This window comes from Marmota marmota, unplaced genomic scaffold, assembly GCF_001458135.2.
Source record: "Marmota marmota marmota unplaced genomic scaffold, marMar, whole genome shotgun sequence".
NCBI classification, from domain to species: domain Eukaryota; kingdom Metazoa; phylum Chordata; class Mammalia; order Rodentia; family Sciuridae; genus Marmota; species Marmota marmota.
The window spans coordinates 24,787,648-24,810,747 of record NW_025999900.1 but is presented as its reverse complement, the minus strand read 5'-3'; the positions used below and the strand labels follow the sequence as shown (position 1 = coordinate 24,810,747).

General features: G+C 37.5%; 1 protein-coding gene across 2 annotated transcripts; it reads right to left on the bottom strand.

The window, feature by feature from the left end:
• Positions 1-1,312: 1,312 nt before the first annotated feature.
• Positions 1,313-19,753, bottom strand: LOC125615248 (sorting nexin-6-like). 2 transcript variants are annotated; one of them, XM_048798697.1, is made up of 5 exons: positions 19,664-19,753; positions 19,460-19,507; positions 4,664-4,768; positions 2,223-2,333; positions 1,313-1,405 (listed from the first exon to the last, which is right to left on the bottom strand). In XM_048798697.1, exons 1-5 carry the CDS (start codon positions 19,667-19,669, stop codon positions 1,328-1,330), a joined length of 348 nt encoding a protein of 115 aa, XP_048654654.1. In that variant the 5' UTR covers positions 19,670-19,753; the 3' UTR covers positions 1,313-1,327. The 2 variants fall into 2 exon arrangements, with proteins under 2 accessions (XP_048654654.1, XP_048654653.1); XM_048798696.1 differs by having other exon boundaries at positions 19,460-19,510; positions 19,664-19,730.
• Positions 19,754-23,100: the final 3,347 nt, after the last annotated feature.

Below are 23,100 nucleotides of genomic sequence, written 5' to 3'. Positions count from 1 at the left end.
CCCCTCAATTAAGTTTCTTTTTTTTTTTTTTAGAGAGAGAGAATTTTTTTTTAATATTTATTTTCTAGTTTTTGGTGGACACAACATCTTTGTTTGTATGTAGTGCTGAGGATTGAACCCAGGCCGCACGCATGTCAGGCGAGCGCGCCACCGCTTGAGCCACATCCCCAGCCTCTTTTTTTTTTAATATTTATTTTTTAGTTGTAGTTGGACAATACCTTTATTTTACTTATTTATATATATATTTTATTTATTTATTTATTTATTTTATATATATATATATATATTTTTTTTTTAATTGTCTATGGACCTTTATTTTATTTATTGATACGCGGTGCTGAGACTTTAACCCAGTGCCTCACACATACGGGACAAGCGCTCTGCCACTGAGCCACAATCCCAGCCCTATTTATTTATTTTTTATGTGGTGCTGAGGATCGAACCCAGGGCCTCACACATGCTAGGGGAGCACTCTACTGCTGAGCCAAAACCCCAGCCCTCAATTAAGTTTTTTAATTAATGGGTTCGTAGTAGTTTTATACTACATGTATTTTCTAAATTAACAAATACTAAAAATATTATCCAGCAGGAAATGTTTAAAAGGATTCTGGATTAGAGGAATTTACCAGAAGCAAAAAGATTCTTTTAAAAAGCTAACAAACTAAAAATAACAAAAAAAAGAAAAAAATTAATAAGATAAATTAATGACTAAACTCATTCTATTTATCCATAGGTGAAGCAGATGAATAAGGTAAAACATGTAATGTAAAAACCTTTAAAAACATGTAAGGTCTAGAAGAGATATACCACTCAAGGTAAAGATATAAAAAAAATTATCTTAAGAGGAATGGCCGACAAATAACAATTAAGGGCACAATGATGAAAAGCTAAAGAAAGGAAGTGGAACAAAAGGAAGAAAAGTTAAATTGAGAACTGCTATAAAGGCTGGGGATATAGCTCAGTGGTAGAACATTTGACTAGCATGCATGAGGCCCTGGGTTTGCTCCCCAGCACTGCTAAAAAAACAAAACAAAGACCTACATGAAAAAGATTACACCTTGGCTGGGCGTGGTGGCACACGCCTGTAATCGCAGCTGCTTGGGAGGTGGAGGCAGGATGACCACAAGTTCAAAGCCAACCTCAGCAATTTAGCGAGGCGCTAAGCAACTCAGTGAAACCCTGTCTCTAATAAAATACAAAATAGGGCTACGGATGTGGCTCAGTGGTTGAGTGCCCCGAGTTCAATCTCTGGTAACCAAAAAAATAAAAGATTACACCTAGGGTCAGAAAGTTATCAAGTATAGTTCAACACACATTCTCCAAGCATCTAGTATATACATACTAGGCATAATGCTGTGCAACAGGTATATAAAGATAAATAAATAAGTCTTAGTCTTTGAAGAGCCTATGGAAGAAAAAAAGAAAAACGTACCATCACACAAGAAGGTAGGGGGAAAAGGTAGAACTAGAATGAGAAAAGAAAAATGTATACTGGTCATTCACCAAAATCTAAGGTATTAAAAGGAACAAATGACTGAAAATGAGTGGTGGTTCCAAGAACAGAGATGGAATCGGGTCACAATGATTTTAGAAAAAATCTAATCAAATTAAATTTCACAAATCTAAGTGTGGTCAAAAGCTGAGGCATAATAACCATTGATTATTGATGATAACACCTTAAGGAGGCTTCCAAAAGTAAATACCTATCCACTTAAGGGTTCAAAGCCACTATGATTTATAAAATCCCTTAATTAATTTCTAGGACAAACTCATTTCATTTCTAACAGAAAGAATCTAAGTTTAAATGAGGAAGCATAACATATTCCCACAGATCCAAACAGGACAACTCAAGATAAAAGATGGTAACCCAGTTTTGTAACAAAACTGGGAAATTTTTAAAAATCACATCAGTGCTAGGCACAGGGGCACATGAATGTAATGCCAGCAACTCAGGAAGCTAAGGCAGGAGGATGCCAAGTTCAGAGTCAATTTGGACAACTTAGTGAGAACCTGTCTCAAAATAAAAGAAAAATAAAAAGGGCTGGAAATAGAGCTCAGTGCCCCAGGGTTCATCACCAGTATCCCTGTCCCCTAAATAAATAAAATAAAATAATAAAAAATAAAAAATCTTATCATTTACTAAAAATGCTAAAAGACTGAAATAGAGAAGAGTATACAAAATGCTCTTAAAAATGGGATTTAAATAAAACCTCAATACTTACAATATATCCTGCATAGTCTTCATTTTCAACGAAGGAATCATGAAGCCAGATAAATTCTTCATGTTGTCGAACAACAGAAAACTCGTTCTGTTTAAAATTTGGCAATGAACTCTGCAAAGACAGATTCTTTTTGAATAAAAGTCAAAATTACACTTACAACTTTTGATAAACAATACATCTCAATTCTTTAAAAATCAGTCTTAGCTGGGCACAGTGGAGCACACCTATAATCCTAGCAACTTGGGAGGCTGGGATAACAAGTTCAAAGCAAGCCACAGAAACTTGGTGAAGCCCTAAGCAACTTAGCAAGATCCGGTCTCAAAAGAATAAAATAATACAGTCGGGCCTAGTGCACACACCAGCTTGGGAGGCTGAGACAGGAGGATCACAGTTAAAGCCAGCCTCAGCAAAAGCAAGGTGCTAAGCAACTCAGTGAGACCCTGTCTCTAAATAAAATACAAAACAAGGCTGGGGATATGGCTTAGTGGTTGAGTGCTCCTGAGTTCAATCCCTGGTACCAAAAATAAAATAATATATAAAAAAAGGCTATGGGGGTAGGGTTGTGGCTAGCGGTAGAGTGCTCACTTGGCATATGTGAGGCCCAGGGTTCAATCCCCAGCACCACATATAAATAAATAAAATAAACATATTAAAAAAAAAAAGACTGGGGATGTGGCTTAATGGTTAAGCACCCCTGGGTTCAATTTCAGTACCAAAAATAAATAAAAATTAGTCTTATGTGAAAGACTACCAGTGACATTAAACTCTAGTATGAAAACTCCAAGACACTTAGTCAAATTTATCCTCAGATCTTTGGGAAATGTTGACAGGCTGTTATGATCTTATACTGCTACCATTAATTACCTACTGAGGTAAAACAAGCAGAACAGGGAAGGTGGACAAAAGGAAGAGAAAGAAAGGGATGATACAAGGGAATAAAAACTAAAATAAAAATTATTCTATTGATATTTATAAAACTCAACTATTCAAACAAACAAAAACAGATCTACAATCTGATAATGTGCCCAACTGCAATAGAATGATAATTTGAAGCCAGGTGCTATTGTATAAACATGTAATCCCAGCTACTTGGGAGGATAAGATAGCAGGATCACAAGTTCAAGACCAGCCTGAATAACTTAGCAAGACATTTTTATTTATTTTTTAAAAAATAAAAAAGAGACCTTCCCTCAAAATCAAAAAATAAAAAGGGCTCAGGATGTGACTCAGTGGTAAAACATCTCCTGGATTTAACTGCTACTACCAGAGAAGGAAAAAAAAAAAAGAATGTGTAGGATAGCAATCTAACTGAAGGAACAACAACAAAATTTGAAAATAAAATTATACTAAAAAATAGATAAAAACCTACACATAATTAAATTTGTATTATATGTAGGCTCTATGATTATGTCTTAAAATGTTCATCTTTAAAAAAGTACATTTCGGGGGGCTGGGGATGTGGCTCAAGCGGTAGCGCGCTCGCCTGGCATACGTGCGGCCCGGGTTCAATCCTCAGCACCACATACAAACAAAGATGTTGTGTCCGCCAAGAACTAAAAAAAATAAATATTAAAAAATTAAAAAATAAAAATAAAAAATAAAAAAGTACATTTCGGGGCTGGGGTTGTGGGGCTCAGTGTTAGTGCACTTGCCTAGCATACGTGAGGCACTGGATTCAATTCAGAGCACCACATACAAATAAATAAAATAAAGGTCCATCAACAACTAAAAAATAATAATAAATAAATAAAAGTACATTTCACCAAGTGTGGGGGTGCCTGCCTGTATTGCCAGAGGCTCTGAAAGCTGAGACAGGAGGATCCCAAGTTCGAGGTCAACCTCAGCAACTTAGCAAGACCCTGTCTCAAAATAAAAACCAAAAAGGACTCAAAAAAGGCTTCAGATATAGCTCAGTGGTAAAGTGCTCCTGGGTTAAGTCCCCAGTACCAGAAAACAAAAGTAAAAAGTATACTTCTTGACAGGAGTGGTGGTGCACACCTATAATCCTAACTACTAGGGTGGCTAAGGCAGGAGGATCCCAAGTTCTAGACCATTCTAGACAATTTTATGAGATTCCATCTCCAAATTTTTAAAAGGTTTGGAATATAGCGCATGGTGAAGCACATGCCTAGCATATGTAAAGTACTGAGTTCAATCCCCAGTACCCACTCCCCAAAAATAATTTCCATAAAACTTCTTTTGTTAAAATAGCAGAAATTGTAAACTATGTCCCTTTTCAATTGAGTTCAAACTCCAAGTTCACATCGGCATATTATTATATTTTTTCTTTTTTTTTTTTTAATAGGTTTTAAAGTTGGGTTCAAACCAACAAATTCATACATGCATGGAATTCAATTTTAGTTTATAATCTCCCCCTTGTCCTCCCCCTTATGTAAGTAACATTAACACAACAAAAGACAAAATATAAAAATCCCACTTACTTTTGTGTGAACAGTGAATTTTACTTTATCCCTCTCACTAAGAGCATCAGAAATGTCCACTTGCAGCGCAGCATCACTTTGAAGATCTACATTTATTGCTTTAAGCTAGAAAAAGAAAATAAGTAATATCTTAAAGAAATTCTGTGTGCTTTTATATAATTTTATTCTTCTTCCAGACAACAGGATAATGGGGGGAAAAAAACACATACACACAAAAGAATCGCAAGCATAAAAAAGTATAAAAGCTCATTTTATCTACATACATAGTTAGAGGCAGGTGTTTTAGGTAAATGGTATTTTCATTCTACACCATTCAACTAAACTCTGCATTGCATTGAGTCGCTAAACTAACCATGATCCATCATAGTTTCACCCCAAAAGAAAAAACTATTTTCCAAAGGGTACACTCATACATTCTTGGTGGGACTATAAATTGGTACAATCACTCTGGAAAGCAGTATGGGGATTCTTCAAAAAACCAGGAATGGAACCATTTGATTCAGTATTCCACTCCTCGGTAAATATCCAGAGGATTTAAAATCAGCATCCTAAAGTGATGCAGCCACATCAATGTTTATAACAGCATAATTCACAATAGCTAAGTGATACAGCCAACATAGGTGCCCTCTAACAGATGACTGGATAAATAAAATGTGATACACACACACACACACATAATGGAGTATTGCTCAGACATAAAGAATGAAATTATGGCATTTGCCAGTAAAGGGATGGATCTAGCAATTATCATGTTAAGTAATCCTAAGAAACCAAATATTTTCTCTGATATGTGGAAGCTAAAGGGGTAGGGATAGAAGTTCACTGGAGTAGACAAAGAGGAATGAAGGGAAGAGAGGAAGGATGGGAAAAGGGAAGAGAGGAAGGATGGGAAAAGGAAAGAGGGTGGGATGAATCTGACATAACTTTCCTATGTACATATGAATACACCACAGTGAATCTCACCATCATGTACACCCACAGAAATTAATTTAAAAAATAATAACCACAGGTAAATGACAAAAGGATCAAAAAAGGGAAAGGAACAGTGGTGGGGAAAGAGAAGGGGAGGAAGAGATACTGGAGTCTGAATTTGAACAAGATGTATACTAATAATTATTTATAATTATAATTTATAATTATATCAAAATGGATTATGTCTTGTAAAACTAAAAAGAACCAATTAAAAATAAATTAATTAATAAAAGAAAACCATTTTCTAGAAGATGGTCCATTAAATTTCAAGTGTTCTAAACTTAAGGAATATAATAAAAGAAAAATAATAAAAAGAATGATGAACAATTTTAACTCTTACTGCTTACTATATTCCTGTTTAAAAATACATAATAAAACTATTAAATATATTATATATAATATATGTAAAGTACTATGAAAAATACTAACATAGTAAATATTCAATAATAAAGCTATAAGCTACAGTGCATTTGAAGAATTGGGTAAGTTCCCTATTTAGAGTTTTCATTTGCCTATCTAAGATAACTTTTACACTTACTTGTTTTTTTGAGGTGTTGGGGATTGAACTCAGGGCCTTATGCATGCTAGGCAAGTATTCTACCACTGAGCTATATCCCCAGTCCCTACAATACCATAATTCTACTTATAATTCTTAAATTTCATTCATGTTTACTCTTTAACAAAAAGTATTGTAATATGTTTGGGTAGAGACTTAACAAGAGTCAAATACACTAAAAAAACAAAATAAAATCTTAGCCAGCTACAAGATATAAAATATATAAAGTCTAATTAACTAGCCTGTTTCAAATATTCTAGTTGTAAAACCCAGGACTTGGTAATCTCATCTAGCTACTAGCTTCTCAAATTTTAATTACAATGTAAGTGAAAAATAAAATGTTAGAAGAAAAACTGTTAATGCACATTGCTCTTATTTATTTATTTTAAATGCATACAATAGTTGGGCAAGGTGGTACATGCTTATAGTCCCAGCAGATGGGAAGCTGAAGCAAGAGGATCATCTGAACCTAGGAGTTCAAGATGAGTCACCCACTATCTCAAAGAGACTTACAAAAAATACACCAAAATTGTGAAAAAGCAGATTTTCTCTATATATTCTCTATTCTCCCAATTTTCCACAATGTTGCATGTATTCCTATTATAAATAGGGAAAAAAGTCTTTGTATCAGAAATCTAAAACAATTAATTTGAGCTGGGCATAGTGGCACAAAACCTGTAATTCTAGCTACTCAGGAGGCTGAATGCGGAGATCACAAGTTTGAACCCAGTCTGGATAACATGGAGAGACTCCATCTCAAAAAATATATATTAATTTCATAAAATTCCTTATTTAAATATGGCTTAAAAAGTAACTTATACTCATTTAATTTTGCAACTGGTTCTTACATGAAATGCTTTTTAAAAAATATGTTTTAGATGTTGACGGAACTTTATTTTATTCATTTATTTATATGTGATGCTGAGACTCGAACTCAGTGCCTCACACATGCTAGGCAAATGCTCTATCACTGAGCCACAACCCCAGCCCATGTAACATGCTTTTTAAAAATAAGTAATAATCCCAACAACTCAACAGGATGAGGCAGAAGGATGGCAAGTTTGAGGCCAGCCTCAGCAAGACCCTATCGTAAAATTAAAAATAAGAAAAGGGGCTAAAAATCTAGTTCAATGGCAGAGCACCATGTTTTAATTCCCAGTAACACCAAAAAAATTAATAAAACATAAATAAGTGCTATTACATAAAATACAAATTAAAATTCACAAAAGAAATAAATTATTGTAAGTTGCTGTGATACTATATATGATAGCCTTTTTTTAAAAAGAGAGAGAGAGAGAGAGAGAGAGAGAGAGAGAGAATTTTTTTAATACTTATTTTTAAATTTTCGGCGGACACAACATCTTTGATTGTATGTGGTACTGAGGATAGAACCCGGGCCGCATGCATGCCAGGCGAGCCCGCTACCGCTTGAGCCACATCCCCAGTCCCATATGATGGCCTTTAATAAAAACTTTATTGATAACTTTAATAAGTTAAACTTCAATAAGCAAACATATCATTCAAAGTTCATACTGTAGGGCTAGGAATATAGCTCAGTTGATATAGCTCAGGTCTTGGATTCAATTCCCTACACACACACACACACCACAACTGATACTGTAAACTTACACATAAAAACAACATGTTCTAAAAAAATCATTATTGTTCTCAATGCTACATGTAGCTCATTATCTGATAAATAATAAATTAAACGTTTCTTTTTCACTTTCCAACTATCTTGTTACCCCTTCAATATTAGAAACATTTGAGAGTAATTTGTTCCTTGTTTTTTTTTCTATTTAGTTTTATCAGGTAGTCATATTGTCCTTTTCAACCTCTTCCTCAACCCTTTATCTTAGTTCTAGTTTAAGAAATCTGTTTCCGGGGGCCCGGGGTTGTGGCTCAGTGGTAGAGCACTTGCCTAGCATGCACTAGGCACTGGGGTCGATTCCCGGGGAACCACATAAAATAAATAAATAAACAAATAAAATAAAGGTATTTAAAAAAAAAAAAAGAAGTCTGTTTCCTTTTTATTAAACCTCATTTCTAGGCCACTTTTTAGGTATTTACTGTGCTAGGCTGAGTAATGTTACCCTGTATGGCAAAAAAGGACTTTGCAGATGTGATTTAAGTTTTTTGTTTGTTTGTTTGTTCTTGTTTTTTTTTAATACCAGGGATTGAACTCAGGGGCAATCAACCACTGAACCACATCCCCAGCCCTATTTTGTATTTTATTTAGAGAGAAGGTCTCACTGAGTTGCTTAGTGCCTCACTTTTGCTGAGGCTGGCTTTGAACTTCTGATCCTCCTGCCTCAGCCTCCCCAGCCACTAGGTCAATTAAGGTTTTTTGTGTTTTTTGGTTTTGTTTTTAAGAGACAGAGAGAGAATTTTTAAATATTTTTTAGTTTTCGGTGGACACATCTTTGTTTGTATATGGTGCTGAGGATTGAACCCGGGCCGCACGCATGCCAAGCAAGCGCGCTACTGCTTGAGCCACATCCCCAGCCCCAATTAAGGTTTTGACACAGGGAGAGTATGCTGTTTTATCTAGTTAGACCTTAAATGCAATCACATATTCCTTTATAAATGGGAGGCAAAGAGAAATTTGTCACACACGATAACTTCAATAATTAACAACTAGGGCTGGGGATGTGGCTCAAGCGGTAGCGCGCTTGCCTGGCATGCGTGTGGCCCGGGTTCGATCCTCAGCACCACATACAAACAAAGATGTTGTGTCCGCCGAAAACTAAAAAATAAATATTAAAATAATAATAATAATAATAATAATTAACAACTAGAAGCAGAGATTAAAAGTAATGTACTACAAATCAGATTTCTGGCAACCACTAGAAGCTCAAAGAAGCAGCAAATTCTTCGCTTCCACCTCTGGAGGACACCTTGATTTCAGCTCAGTGACTAATTTCTTACTTCTAGCCCCCAGAATTGTGAGTGAATAAATTTCCATTGTTTTAAGCCACCAAGTTTGTGGTAATTTGTTAAACAGCTACAGGACACTAGTGCATTTATCATATAGTTTCTGGAATAACAACACTGTTGGCATTTCTCCACTTCTTTATGTTTTCATTGCCTAGTCTAGCATTTCAAAAACACAACTTAACCTGACACTTATTAAAAATACAAAACCTGGGTTGGGGTTATAGCTTGGCAGTAGAGTGCTTGCCTAGCATGTGTGAGGCACAGTGTTCAATTATCAGCACTGCGTATAAATAAATAAGTAAAATGATCCAACTAAAAAAAAAATACAAAACCTAGAGTAAAGGGCCTTAAAAATCTGTAGTTAGAAACACTGGCAGAGATGTTTCAGCATTTTCTATGTCTTCATGGTGTATCAAAACTGGTAACATTTTCTTTTTAATGATTATATCAAATAGATTTGCCAGATTTCATGTTTATGAGTACAATTTTCATTTGATTTTTACTACTGTTCTGTCAGATGAAAATACACCCATCAGGGATTTTTACATCTGAGTGGCTGCCAGTTATTCTTCTAATTTAAGATTACTTCAAGTTATATTTCTCTTCCATACGAAATACAGTACCTTTTCCTTTTGATAACTTTTTTATTATAACTTTTATCTATATAAAATATCCCCAGTGTTAGACACTTAACACTATGGTCCCAGATTCTATTTTTTTAGGTATAATTTAAATGCAATAAAATGCAGACTTTAATTATATAAATTTGAAGTTTTAATAAACATATAGGTTACATACAATTGAAACATCACTCCCAGAAAGTACCCTTATGCTCCTTTTAACAGTTTTATGCTTCTCTTTCATTACTCTTAAATCTTCTGTCACTTGTATATTTTTTTCTCTTGTATGCCTTATTAAAGCATGTTATCTACTTGCATATCACTTTAACAGACATTGAATCTACTATTTGTCTTTTTCGTTCTTTTACAACTTAGTTCTAGAACTGATCTCAAGAAAGTATACATGTACCACACGTGCTGATATTTTGGGGCAATTCTGCATGATGCTAAATGGTGATAGTGAGTTTCTGATGTCTTTCATTTACATTTCATAATAAATTCAAAACACCAGCTAACGTGTACATTCTGATATTGCACCTTCTTACAGTCAGTTCCTACTTATTCTTTACACTCCCAGATGATTATTTCCCATATCCTGAGTATATAGAAAAGTAGTCATAAAGGATTATTTTGTTTGACAGTAAGATATGCTTTGCATACATTAAGTTTTTTAAATTCCTATTTCTAACAACTAATATTTATAATGGAAAAGCAAGTCTCTAAAATGAAATCACCCCTATATTAGCACAAAACTTCAATGAAAGTCAATGTGCTTTATTTCATCAACTATTGATGCCTTTTGTATTTTAATATCTGAAATAGGAATGTCTTTCATTTGATGACAATTACAATTTAACTAGTATTTTTTTTTCCTTTGTGGTACATGGAAAAAATAGATCTTTCAATTATACCTTAAATTTGAAAAAACATTACTATAAATTTAATGTTAATTACTCAAAACGCACAGCTTTTCCAAGCTGATTTTCTTCCCTGTTTAAAGAAACTCAATAACTTTAGAGGGTCTTATTTCATTTTATTTGGTACTGGGGACTGAACCCAGGGGTGCTTCACACTGAGTTACATCTCCAGCCCTTTTTATTTTGAGACAGGATCTCGCTAAATTGCTAATGCTCGTCTCAAACTTGCAATCCTCCTGCCTCAGCCTTCAGAGTTGCTAGGATTACAGGCATGTGTCATGCAGGGTTTTGTTTTGTTTGTACCATGCATTGAACCCAAAGGTGCCCAACAACTGAGCCACATCTCCACCCCTTTTATTATATTTTTGAGACAGGGTCTCACCAAATTGCTTAGGGCCTCACTAAGTTGCTGACACTGGCTTTGGAACTTGTGATCTTCCTGCTTCAGCAACCCGAGACTCTGGGATTACACACTTGTGCCACCACACTGTCATCATACAGGGTTTTATTAAGAAAAAGACTCAATGCACACAACTTGTTTAATTAACATTTCTGAAACTTTTAATTAACTTTCTGAAATTAGTGAACTGAATTTATCTGAGTAAATTTCTGATGAGACTACATTCAGTAGTTTAATCTTTCTTTTTTTTTTGTACAGGGGATTGAATTTAGGGGCACTCAACCACTGCCAAGCTACATCCCCAGCCATATTTTGTATTTATTTATTTATTAAAGAGAGAGCGAGAGAGTGAGAGTGAGAGTGAGAGAGAGAATTTTTTAATGTTTATTTTTTATTTTTTTTAGTTTTCGGCGGACACAACATCTTTGTTTGTATGTGGTGCTGAGGATCGAACCCGGGCTGCACGAATGCCAGGCGAGCACGCTACCACTTGAGCCACATCCCCAGCCCTGTATTTTATTTATAGATAGGGTCTCACTGACTTGTTTAGCACCTTGCTTTTGCTGGGCTGGCTTTGAACTCACAAGCTTCCTGCCTCAGCCTTCCAAGCAGCTGGGATTACAAGTGTGCACCACTGCACCCGACGTGGTTTAATCTTTATCTAAGCCAATAAACTTTGTACTTTCCTTTTGTCAGAGACTGACTGAATTATTTGAGTCCCTGGTCAAGACCAGGACAGAATATGAATTAAGCAATAAAATTACAGTATTACTAAAAACTAAGATCCTGCCCTATTGCTGGTATTTATAATTACTTAGTAAAGAAGACATTCATTACTAGGTATTAGTGGTGACTTATATAGTATAGTAATATATTATAACTTATTATATAAAGGATTCCCAATTGGAGAAAAGCTAAAGTCCTTACAGTAGTCCATCAGGCACTATAAAATCTCCATCTGACATCATCTCCAACTAATCTACTATACCTCTGGCTCACTGAGTACTACCATATGGTCTCTTTGTTCCTTGAACACACAAGCATACCGCCACCTAAGGAATCTGTGCAATTACTATTTACTCTGCCTAGATATCTACCTGTATGGCTCATTTCCATTAAGTCTTGAAGCCCTTCCCCAAAAGACCTTTCCTTGTCATCCCATCTAAAACACAGCTGAAACACTGTCCTTCCATATAACAATCCCTATTCCTCCTTCATTTTTTTCACAGCACTTATTCAACATCAAATATACCATAATTAGGGGCTGGGGTTGTGACTCAGTGATAGAGCACTCGCCTAGCACGTGTTCAATCCTCAGCACCACATATAAAATAATTATTTTTAACGCCCCTCCCCAACTAGAATTCAGCTCCATAAGGACATAAATTTTTGTCCATGTGGTTTGCTGCTGTATTGCCAAATGGTGGTCTTCAACAAATATTTGTTGAATAAAAGAGTGAAATAAAATAAAGATTCTAACCATAACTGGACTACAAAACTGTTATCAGAGCCAGGTGTGGTGTTGCATGCCTCTAATCCCAGTGACTCAGAAGGCTGAGACAGGAGGACTGCAAGTTTGAGGCCAGTCTCAGAAGCTTAGGGAGATCCTCAGCAACTCAGACTGTGTCTCAAAATAAAAAACAAAAGGGGATGGGACTGGGGTTGTGGCTCAGCGGTAGAGCGCTCACCTAGCACGTGTGAGGCCCTGATTTGACCCTTAGCACCACATAAAAATAAATAAATAAAGGTATTATGTCCAATTACAACTAAAAAATAAATATTTTTTTAAAAAAGGGCTGGGGGGCTGGTATTGTGGCTCAGAGGTAGAGTACTCGCCTACCATGTATGAGGCACTTGGTTCGATCCTCAGCACCACACAAAAATAAAGATATTGTGTCCACCTATAACTAAAAAAATAAATTAAAAAAAAAAAAAGGGCTGGGGATGTAGCTCGGTGGTAAAGCACCCCTGGGTTGGATCCCTCCCCTCCCCCCAAAATCAGGTAATTACAATACAATCAATGAAAAACAAAACCCCATGAGATAGAATTACATTAAGCTCATTAATTCAGGCCAAATTCACACTATTTAACTAGTAGCCTAGTTACGATTTTTTATAAGAAGTTCTATGATATTTCCATTACTAGTATATACCCTATACACTCAGCAGTTAATGTTTAATTATACATATTCTAGAAAATGACATTTGAACCAGATTTCCTCTCATATGTCATACTAGAAACAACAAATCACCAGTGGGGTGGTACTAATGGTGTCTACCTGTAAGTTAAAAGTTAACATTATTGGTAGAACAAATGTAGACCCTTGATTCTAGGCAGTATAACAATATGCATTTCTTTAATAAATTTTTCAGCACATATTATGAAGGACTTAAGAAAAAAGCCCCACCTTCATGAATTTGTTTGCAGCAAGGAAACAATCAACTTTAATACAAAATGAAATAACTTCTTGTTTTCTGCCACTTTTACTATACATATGATTTTGCATTATTGACATCTCCAGTTCTATGACCTTTCCATATTTCCAGTCTGTCAGCACCTACTCTGTGATCCACCTCTTTCTTGTTGGTCCCTTTAACACTACTGCTCTTTCACCCTACTTAGCTTACAAATTCCCATATTCAGGATCAATTTAATCAACAACTTTCTTCTTTTATTTTGGTACCAGGGATTAAACTCGAGGGCACTCCACCACTGAGCCACATCTCCAGCCCTATTTTGCATTTTATTTAGAGACAGGGTCTCACTGAGCTGCTTAGTGCATCGATAAATTGCTGAGGCTGGCTTTGAACTCGTGATCCTCTTGACTCAGCCTCCCCAGCTGCTGGGGCTACAGGTGTGTGACACCGCGCCTGGCCTTCCTTTTGCTTTTACATTTGAGCTGCTGAATGTGGCTAGAGAACAATCATAAATGAGCTGGATATGATGGCACACACTTGTAACCCCAGATTCTCAGGAGGCTGAAACAAGAGGATCACAGGTGAAGGTCAGTCTGGATAATATAGTGAGACCTTGTCTCAAAAGGCTGGGTGTGTAGCTCAGTGGTCCAATGCTTGCCTGATATATGCAAAGTCCTGGGTTCAATCCCCAAATTACCTATATGTTATCCTTTTAGTTGGCATGTCCTCCTTCACCCTTCCCTGAGTCTACAAAATCCTGATCAATCAACATTAAGTGGCTAGCCAGCATGTGGCTCATGCCTGTAATCCATTCTAGTAACTCAGGAGGCTCAGACAAGAAGACAAGTTTGAGGCCAGCCTCAGCAATTTAGAGACCCTTTCACAAAACTAAAAAAAACAAACAAAGCTGGGTTTATAGCTCAGTGGTAGAGCATCCCTTGGTTAAATCCCCAGTAGAAAAACAACACCAAAAAAATAAATAAATAAAAAAATAAAGGTCAGCACAGCCCAATTGATGATAAGAGGTTAAGAACAGAGGTTAAGAACCCAGCCCAGCATGGTGGTACATGCCTATAATTCCATCAATTCTGAAGGCTGAGGCAGGAGGATCACAAGTTTGAGGCCAGCCCCAGCAATTTAGTGAGAACTTAAAGCAACTTAGTAAGACCCTGTCTCAAAATAAAAAATAAAAGGGGGTGAGGATGTGACAGAAAAGAAACGAAACCAGACCCTAGAGCTAAACCAACAGTGTCTGACTGCAAGTCCTACTGGCTGTATGACCTTGAGAAGTTATTTAATCTTTTTAAACCTTTGTTCCTAGCCAAAATAGGAACAGCAGCAGCTACTTCCCATACAGATTTGAGAACCGAGTCAATACACATAGTCCCTACCACACAGTCAATGCAATACAAGCCTGTAACTTCTGTCTTTTACTATCCCTGTCCCCAAAGTTAAACACTCTCTTCTTTGTGCTCAAGGCACTTTAACAAAAGGGATAATAACTACCTTCCTCCTTGCACTGTTATGATCTCAGGGCAAGAACCTTGTCCTATTCATCTTTTTAGCCTCAGAGAATACCATATTACTTTTTCCGCGGTGGTACTGGGGAATCCAACCCAGGGCCTTGCACATATTAGGCACTCTGCCACTGAGTTACATCCTAGTCCTTTTTATTTTTGAGCCAGGTCTCACTAAATTGCCCAAGCTGGCCTTGAACTTGAGTAGTCCTCCTGCCTCAAGTTTGGGCCATGATGCTCAGCTCTATGTCACATTTTTATTGGGAAAAAAAAAAAAAACTATTAATAAATGTAGAATGTGTTTAAACTAAATGCTGTGCATGTACAAAATAAAAAGCAAACAGCTGTGCCAAGTGTTGAAAGAAAAGGTAGTGAGGAGGAAAGCACTCCACAACACGGAAATACATGCATAAAGCAGACATTTAAGTGCAGAGGTGCAACTGGGCAATGACAACAGACGAAGGTATGTGTAGGGTGGGGGCAGCATATTAAAGCCAGCCAGAAAACAGTTATAAATGCTAACCTAAAGAATCTGGACTTTACTTCAAAAAGAATGAGGTTAACATAAGTACTTTTGACTCACGAAATGACTTAAATGATTTCAGTTATGTAACTATGCGTAATGTGAAGGCTGGATTAGAAAGTAGAAAGGCTAAGGATGGACAAATGATGGTTACTGCTACAACTCAGGCAAGAAGTAGCAAAGATTAACTGGAGCCATAGAAAAGACTTAAGATGGGATACACATTCTAAGGTAAAATTAACTGACCTCAGTGACTATTCTAACATAAAAATATGTATGATTCAGAGGTTTCTTGCACAACTATAAAATGAGGCCATTAATGAAGATAAGGAATACAGAGGGAGGAAGAAGACTGAGTCCAGGATAAGATATAGTTACCCCACCTAAAGTAATTTTTTTTTAAGGGGGGGGGGTGGAGAGAGAGAGAGAATTTTTTTTAGTATTTATTTTTTAGTTCTCGGCGGACACAACATCTTTGTTTGTATGTGGTGCTGAGGGATCAAACCCGGGCCGCACGCACGCCAGGCGAGCGCGCTACCGCTTGAGCCACATCCCCAGCCCCTAAAGTAATTTTTTAAAACAATAAACATATTATTTAGAATTGGAACCGAATGCTGAGAATTATGCCATCACTTTGGCATGTATTACACTTAATTTAACAAACACATCACAGCAAAATGTGTTCAGTTCAAAGGGCTCATTTGTTTACTAAATAACATGTTACAGTTCTTCATTTGGGGGAAAAATCTATTATGCTGCGATGGAGCTGAAGAGATCAAAATGTGGCCAATAATTTTCAACACTGTGTGTTCTTATAAACTTATTTGTTTCTCACAAAACAATACTTTCTTGATGCTATAAGATTCTGTTCTGATCCAATTATCATGATGAAAACCTACTTGCTGCTTTGTACACTTTTTATTTTTGAAGGTGGGATATTTCCTCTGCAACTCATATCAAATACTCATTTCATGCTTTTCTCTATCAAGACTCCCTTTCCTAAAGACTGAACAAGATGATCTAAACTAAAACTGCAATGCCTTAAAGTTCTAACTGTGGCAGTCTATTTCTATCAGGACAAGTACAATTTAAGGAAATTTAAACAGGGCGGGTACTTCTGTTCCTGAAATGAAGAAACACACAGTAACTTTGTGAAACAGTGATCAAACTTCAGTGCACAACACAAACTCTTGGATGTTAACGTAAAAAGCAGATATTTGGGCTTGGGTTGTGGCTCAGTGGTAGAGCACTTGCCTAGCATGTGTGAGGCACTGGGTTCGATCTTTAGCACCACATAACAAACAAACAAAGGTATTGTGTTCATCTATAACTTAAAAAAAAAAAAAGCAGTTATTTGGGCCAGTATGGTTGCACACAACTGTAATACCAGTAACTCAAAAGAAGGCAGGAGAATTGCAAGTTCTTAGCAACTTAGCGAAACTCTGTCTTAAAATAAAACATAAAAATACCGGCTGAAGGTGTGGCTCAGTGGTTAAGCACCCCTGGGTAAAACCTCCAGTACTTAAAAAAATAAATAAATTGTCTTCCCACCCCAAGAGATTCTGATTTAATAAGGGCATGGGATCCATAAATTTTTGTTTTGCTTTTCAAACACTACAGGTGATTCTGATGGAAATATTTCAAGGCCATTCTGAGAAACACATGTAATAGTTCCAATGTCAGTAACTAGGTTTAAAATCCAGCTCCCATTCACTGTGTGACCTTAGACTACTTTCTTAGTTTCTGGAAGGTTTGGATTTACTATAAAAGGGGCATACTTCAGAGATGTTATTAATGAAATAATGACAAAATAGTGCTTAACAATGTGCTCAGCTACAATTATTACTATAATTCAATTCACCTAGTTCTATAAGACAAAAATAAGGAAAAATTGGACATATGTACACATTCACCATGACATCTAAAAACTTTCTAACTCATAACTATGTTTTTTCTTTCTTTTTTTTTTTCTTTATTGCAGTACTAAAGATCAAACCCAATGCATGCTAGGCAAGCACCTACCACTGAGCTAAATCCTCCACCCAGTTTTTTTCCATTTCATATTAAAGTTTTCATCTCCAAGATTCTATAAGAACCTCCTAGTCAGGCATGCTCTTTGTCTTCTTCCCCTTGAATTTTGTAATAATTGAAAAACGCAGACATATTACTTAAGTGTTTCCAGTCCTATAGGGAAATCTTACAAAGGCATAAAGTTATGAATACAAATATTTACCAGAAAATATTCTACTTTTCACATCATCAATGTAAATGCTCCAAAAATTAGTAGTTTTATCAAACAGATCTTAATTTAAAAAAAATCCTATTTGCTCTTTTCATGTAATCACATAAACACAAAGTTATCTAAATAATGAAGGTCATGTTTTATTTTTAGAAAAAAAAATCAGTTTAATTGCACTATTATCAATTCATTTAATTTCATTAGTAGCTCTGTTGGTTTCCCCTATTTTAAAATCCAAAATATAATTTGCAAATGCTCACATAATTCTCTTATCCCAGAAGATACATATACATTTGCACATACCCATTTCATTTTATAGTTCTCTGAAAAGAAATTTTGGAAACTAGAAGTTCTACAAACTTTTGCACTAACCAAAAATCCTAAATTTTGTGTAAAATGAGAAAATTATTAATTAATTGATCATTCATAAAAATATGCAGCATCCTCTGCATCTTATTATTTGAAAGCTTAATACTTACCACCTCATTTCATTAAACACAGCAAAAACAGCTAACAAAATTTTACCCCCTACCAAAAACCCACTAAAGATGTAGCTCTCACATTATCTAAGATGGATAATGTGAAGGAACCAGGGACACTTTGCTGAGCAGCAATTATCATGTATTAATATTTTTCGATGTTCATTTGTACAAGGCACCATACACATTACCATTCTTTGCTCAAGGCAATCGGAAGCAGAGTTGAGAGAAATTGGAATCTAGAAGGCCTTTAACACCAAAGGTAGAACAGTAGTTACCAGAGGCAGGGGGTGGGGGAAGGGTTGGAGGAAAGAAGAGAGATTGGTCAGATTGGTCAAAGGGTACCAACTTTCAATAATTTAAATAATTCTGGAGTTCTAATTTTCAGCCTGGTGACTATAAGTAAAAGAATACTTGTAATTTACTGAGAGTATATCTGAAGGGTTCTCATCAAAAAAGTAAACTGGCAATTACTCGAAGTGAGGTATATGTTAATTAGCTTGACAGGGTAATCATTTCACAATGTATACATATGTCAAAATATTACGTTGTACATCCTAAATATACACAATTATTATTGTCAGCCATACCTCAATAAAGCTGAGGGAGATACCAGGGAACCCTGCAAAAGATGGGGCTTTGTTTGTTTTTGATGTTAGAAAAAGTAAAGATACCATGGGCTACCAGCACTTTGTAAAAATCTGGTAGGACGCTGAAGAACAGTTGAGGTTCGACGACTGTGAAAATCCTTGCAAAAGGGTAATGTAGAATAAACCTGTACTATATCTGCTCGAGAAAGAGAAGGGTGGGTAGGAGAGGGTTCGAGAGGTTCACAACGGGGGAAGATTGAGGGTGCCGCCAAGGAAGGTCTGAGGACGGGTTTTCTCGGCCTAAGTGGCGAGAGAGTGGAAGCATAGCAGCTTGGCCTCCACCTCCATTTCCCTACCTGCACCCTGCTGGGAGAGGGGGAGGAGGTTCACTGGAGGGTAGGATCTGGGACTGGAGAAAAGAAAGCCGCCCCGGGTCCTCTGGAAATCAGGAACAGAGCGGCCCTCAGGGAGGAAGGGCTGCAAGAGGGCGGGGCGCGATGCGGCGAGGAAATCCAAAGGACTACGACCCAGACGTGCGCAGCGCGGGTGGAGACCCCTACTCAATAATAACACCCGGGGGCTGAGGCAGGGCAGGGCGGATTCCGCAAGAAGACGAGACAGAACTTACTCCGCGGTCTTCCTCCGAGAGGAAGTCGGGGCCATCGTCCAGGCCTTCCTGCTGGGTCGGCGGGCCGAGCGCGCCGAGGAAGAAGATGAGGTGGGGAAGACACAAAAGGAGACATTAGTGCCAGGCCGGCGCGGTCCCCGCGCCCGCCCCGCGCCCGACACCCCCACAGCGCGCCCGGGGCTCGGCGCCGCTGAGAACACCCACCATCATGGCTGCTCCGAGACGAGGACCAGCGCAGGCGCGAACACACTGCCAGCCCGAGGGAGCCGGCGGCAGGGGGTGGGGCGGGGTGGGGTCTGGGGGCGGGGCCTTGGAGACCCGCCCCGTCCCGCTGTAAGGGGACTGGAAGGGTGTGCCAGGAAGGGAGAAGGACGCCGGTACCTTGGCACATTTGAAAGCCCCCAAGTCAGGGAGGGTTCCAAGCTCCAGACCCAGCTGGTGACAGCTAGCGGCTAGTGAGCTCTGATCCGAGAAGGGCCGAAGGCCACCCAGGGTGCTGTCCAGTTAGTTCCCTTGCCCTAAGGGCTCCAGAGAGAAACCTTTCAATCTGGTCTCTGTAATGAGCCACACGATAATTAATCACAATTAATATCACATTGCCTATGGAAGTTGTGGGAACTAAGGGCCTTCATACAGTAAGCAGGGGCTATAATCAAGCTTTTACTACTGGCTAGGTAATAACTACCTCAGGGTTTGGGGCGCTAATGTCTGAGCATTATAAAAGTGAGCTGTTCTCATTACAAGAGTATTCCTTTCCTTTCTAGGAAGAAGTTTCCCCAGACCTACTCCAGCTGTCCAGCCAGATAGCACTACACGGTATCCACAGAAACTTCAAGATAAATCATTCCTAACTCCTGCCATACACTCACCTCTTGCGAACAAACACACACTCGCAATCTCTGTGCTTCCATTCAGTTAATGGTATCAGCATCTAACAATATTCAGGCTAGAAACCTCAGTCCTGTTCAAATTCTTCCTCTCTGTCCTCACATCCAGAGAAATGCTATTGCTTCTACAATTGATTCTCTTCATATTTCTTGAATTGGTCCCATTTCTCCCACTTCCATCAGCATCCCTTATCTGGACCTTTAATAATATCCTAACTTTTATTTTTTGCATTTTCTTTATTCTACGCACTACTGCCAGTTTTCCTCCTAAGACTTGGATATTGGTGATAATACTACTACTGCCCTACTCAATAATCTTTACATCTTTACAAGCCTCCATAAAATAATGATCAACTAACTCCTCAGCCTACATTCCAGGTCATCCACTTTTGAATTCCTTTGTATTGCCAAGCCCTCCATGCTTTTTTTTTTTTTAAGTTGTAGATAGACACAATACCTTTATTTTATTTGTTTTTATTTTTATGTGGTACCGGGAATCGAACCCAGTGCCTCACTCATGCTAGGCAAGCACTCTACCACTGAGCCACAACCCTGGCCCCTTTTTTTTTTTTCTTCCCCTTTTTTGGTATCAAGGATTGAACTACTGAGCCACATTCCCTTCCTTTTAGAGTCTCAGTAAGTTGCTTGATGCTGGCTTGGAATTTGTGATTCCAAGCCTTAGCCTCCTGAGTCACTGGGATTACAGGTATACACCACCACCCAGTTCCCTCCATCCTATTTTTTTTTTTTTTGGATTGAAATTCTCAAAACAATAATAGTAAACTTACTAATATTTCCATGAAAACTTCTTATAGCTTTAATTTTTGTGTGTAAGGAGAACTGAGGCAGAGAATAAAAACAAAGGTTTACTCTCCAGTATGGTAGGGAGGAGAACCTCATTTTTTATCCTTTGTTTCTTCCTTCCCAATGCATTTTAATGACTACTAAAGTGATCCTCCTCACTGGGAGTCACGAGGAATTATGCAATGTCACTGAAGTGTCAGAAGGAATGTTTTAAGAATCTGGTACTGATAAACAGTACTAATGATCCCAGATACTCAGGAGACTAAGGCAGGAGAATTACAAGTTTCAGGCCAGCCTCAGTAATTTTACAAGACTCTGTCTCAAATAAAAAAATTAAAAGGGCTGGGGATTTAACTCAGTGGTTGAGTACCCTTGGATTCTATCCCCAGTACTACAACAAAACAAAAAGTGCCAGTATTTCCTAATGACTTGTTTCTGAATTAAAGGTAATGCCTATAAAGCTTCTCCTAGGTTGAGAAAGAGGATTGGAGCTATAATAAAGGAGCAGAATTTGTGTACAACTGATAGGAGGTTCAGCTTTGGACGAAGGTCAAGAAGTGCCATATAAACTACTTCAAATGTCTATGATCATTATCCAGGGGTTTTAAATGTCAACATTAAAACAAAGTCCAGTAATATTAATGAAAAAACTTTAAAATTACTAATTGTGAATAATTAAAAGGATAGTATTCAAAATATAAGAAAGCACAAAATTATGACTAAAGATGTGTTATATAATTACTGCAGCTATAATCCATAGCAGAAAACTCACATAAGTAGAGAACCCAATCTTGAAATAATAAAATTGTTTATTAATGCCTGAGCTTTCCTTTCAGAGCAAAGTTCTCACTATATTGGGCAACTGATAGTAACAGCTATCAAGAACTAGGTTATAAAGCTAAGGAAATTCAAAAGAAAAGAAATGAAGGTAAACTCACATGACTGCTTATTAAAGCTGAACCATACTGGGCACTGTGATGCTGGGTGTGGTATGCACATTTGTAATCCCAGAGACCCTAGAGGCGGAGACAGGAAGATCTCAAATTTGAGGTCAGCCTGGGAAATTTAGGGAGACCCTGTCTCAAAAGAAAAAAATTAAAAAGGCTTCAGAAGTGGCCCAGTGGTGGGCTGGGGCTGTAGCTCAGTGGCAGAGCACTTGCCTAGCATGTGTGAGGCCCTGGGTCCAATCCTTAGTACTGCATAAAAATATAAGCAAATAAAATAAAGTCATGCTGTCCATCTACAACTACAAAAACAAAAATTTAAAAAGGAAGTGGCTATTCCTCCCATCCTCCCGCTCCCTATCCCACCATGAATCAGCCTCCTTATATCAAAGAAAACATTGGGCATTTGTTTTTTGGGATTGGCTAACTTCACTTAGCATTATCTTCTCTAACTCCATCCATTTACCTGCAAATGCGATGATTTTATTCTCTTTTATTGCTGAGTAATATTCCATTGTGTATATATGCCACATTTTTTTTTTATCCATTCATCTATTTAAGGGCATCTAGGTTGGTTCCATAGTTTAGCTATTGTGAATTGTGCTGCTATAAACATTGATGTGGCTGTGTCCCCTTAGTATGCTGTTTTTAAGTCCTTTGGGTATAGACTGAGGACAGGGATAGCTGGGTCAAACGGTGATTCCACTCCCAATTTTCCAAGAAATCTCCATACTGCTTTCCATATTGGCTGCATCAATTTGGTGTATGAGCATTCCGTTTTCCCCACATCCATGCCAACACCTATTGTTGTTTATATGCATAATAGCTGCCATTCTGACTGGAGTGAGATGAAATCTTAGAATGGTTAATGCCGCAGTCTGGCTGGGCACAATCAGGAGCCACTTGTCAAAAGAAACTAACTTTATTTTTAGAACCACACACGCCAAACAAAACAGCCTCTCAGGAAAAACCCTCAGAGCCTCAACTGCCACCACCGGCTTTCCAC

Coding starts and splice junctions, on each gene's coding strand:
- LOC125615248 (XM_048798696.1), bottom strand. Junction 4,769..19,459: donor TCTCGGAGGAAGACCGCGGA/GTAAGTTCTGTC, acceptor TTCTTTTTCTAG/CTTAAAGCAATAAATGTAGA. Junction 1,406..2,222: donor AAGACTATGCAGGATATATT/GTAAGTATTGAG, acceptor TTTCTTCCATAG/GCTCTTCAAAGACTAAGACT.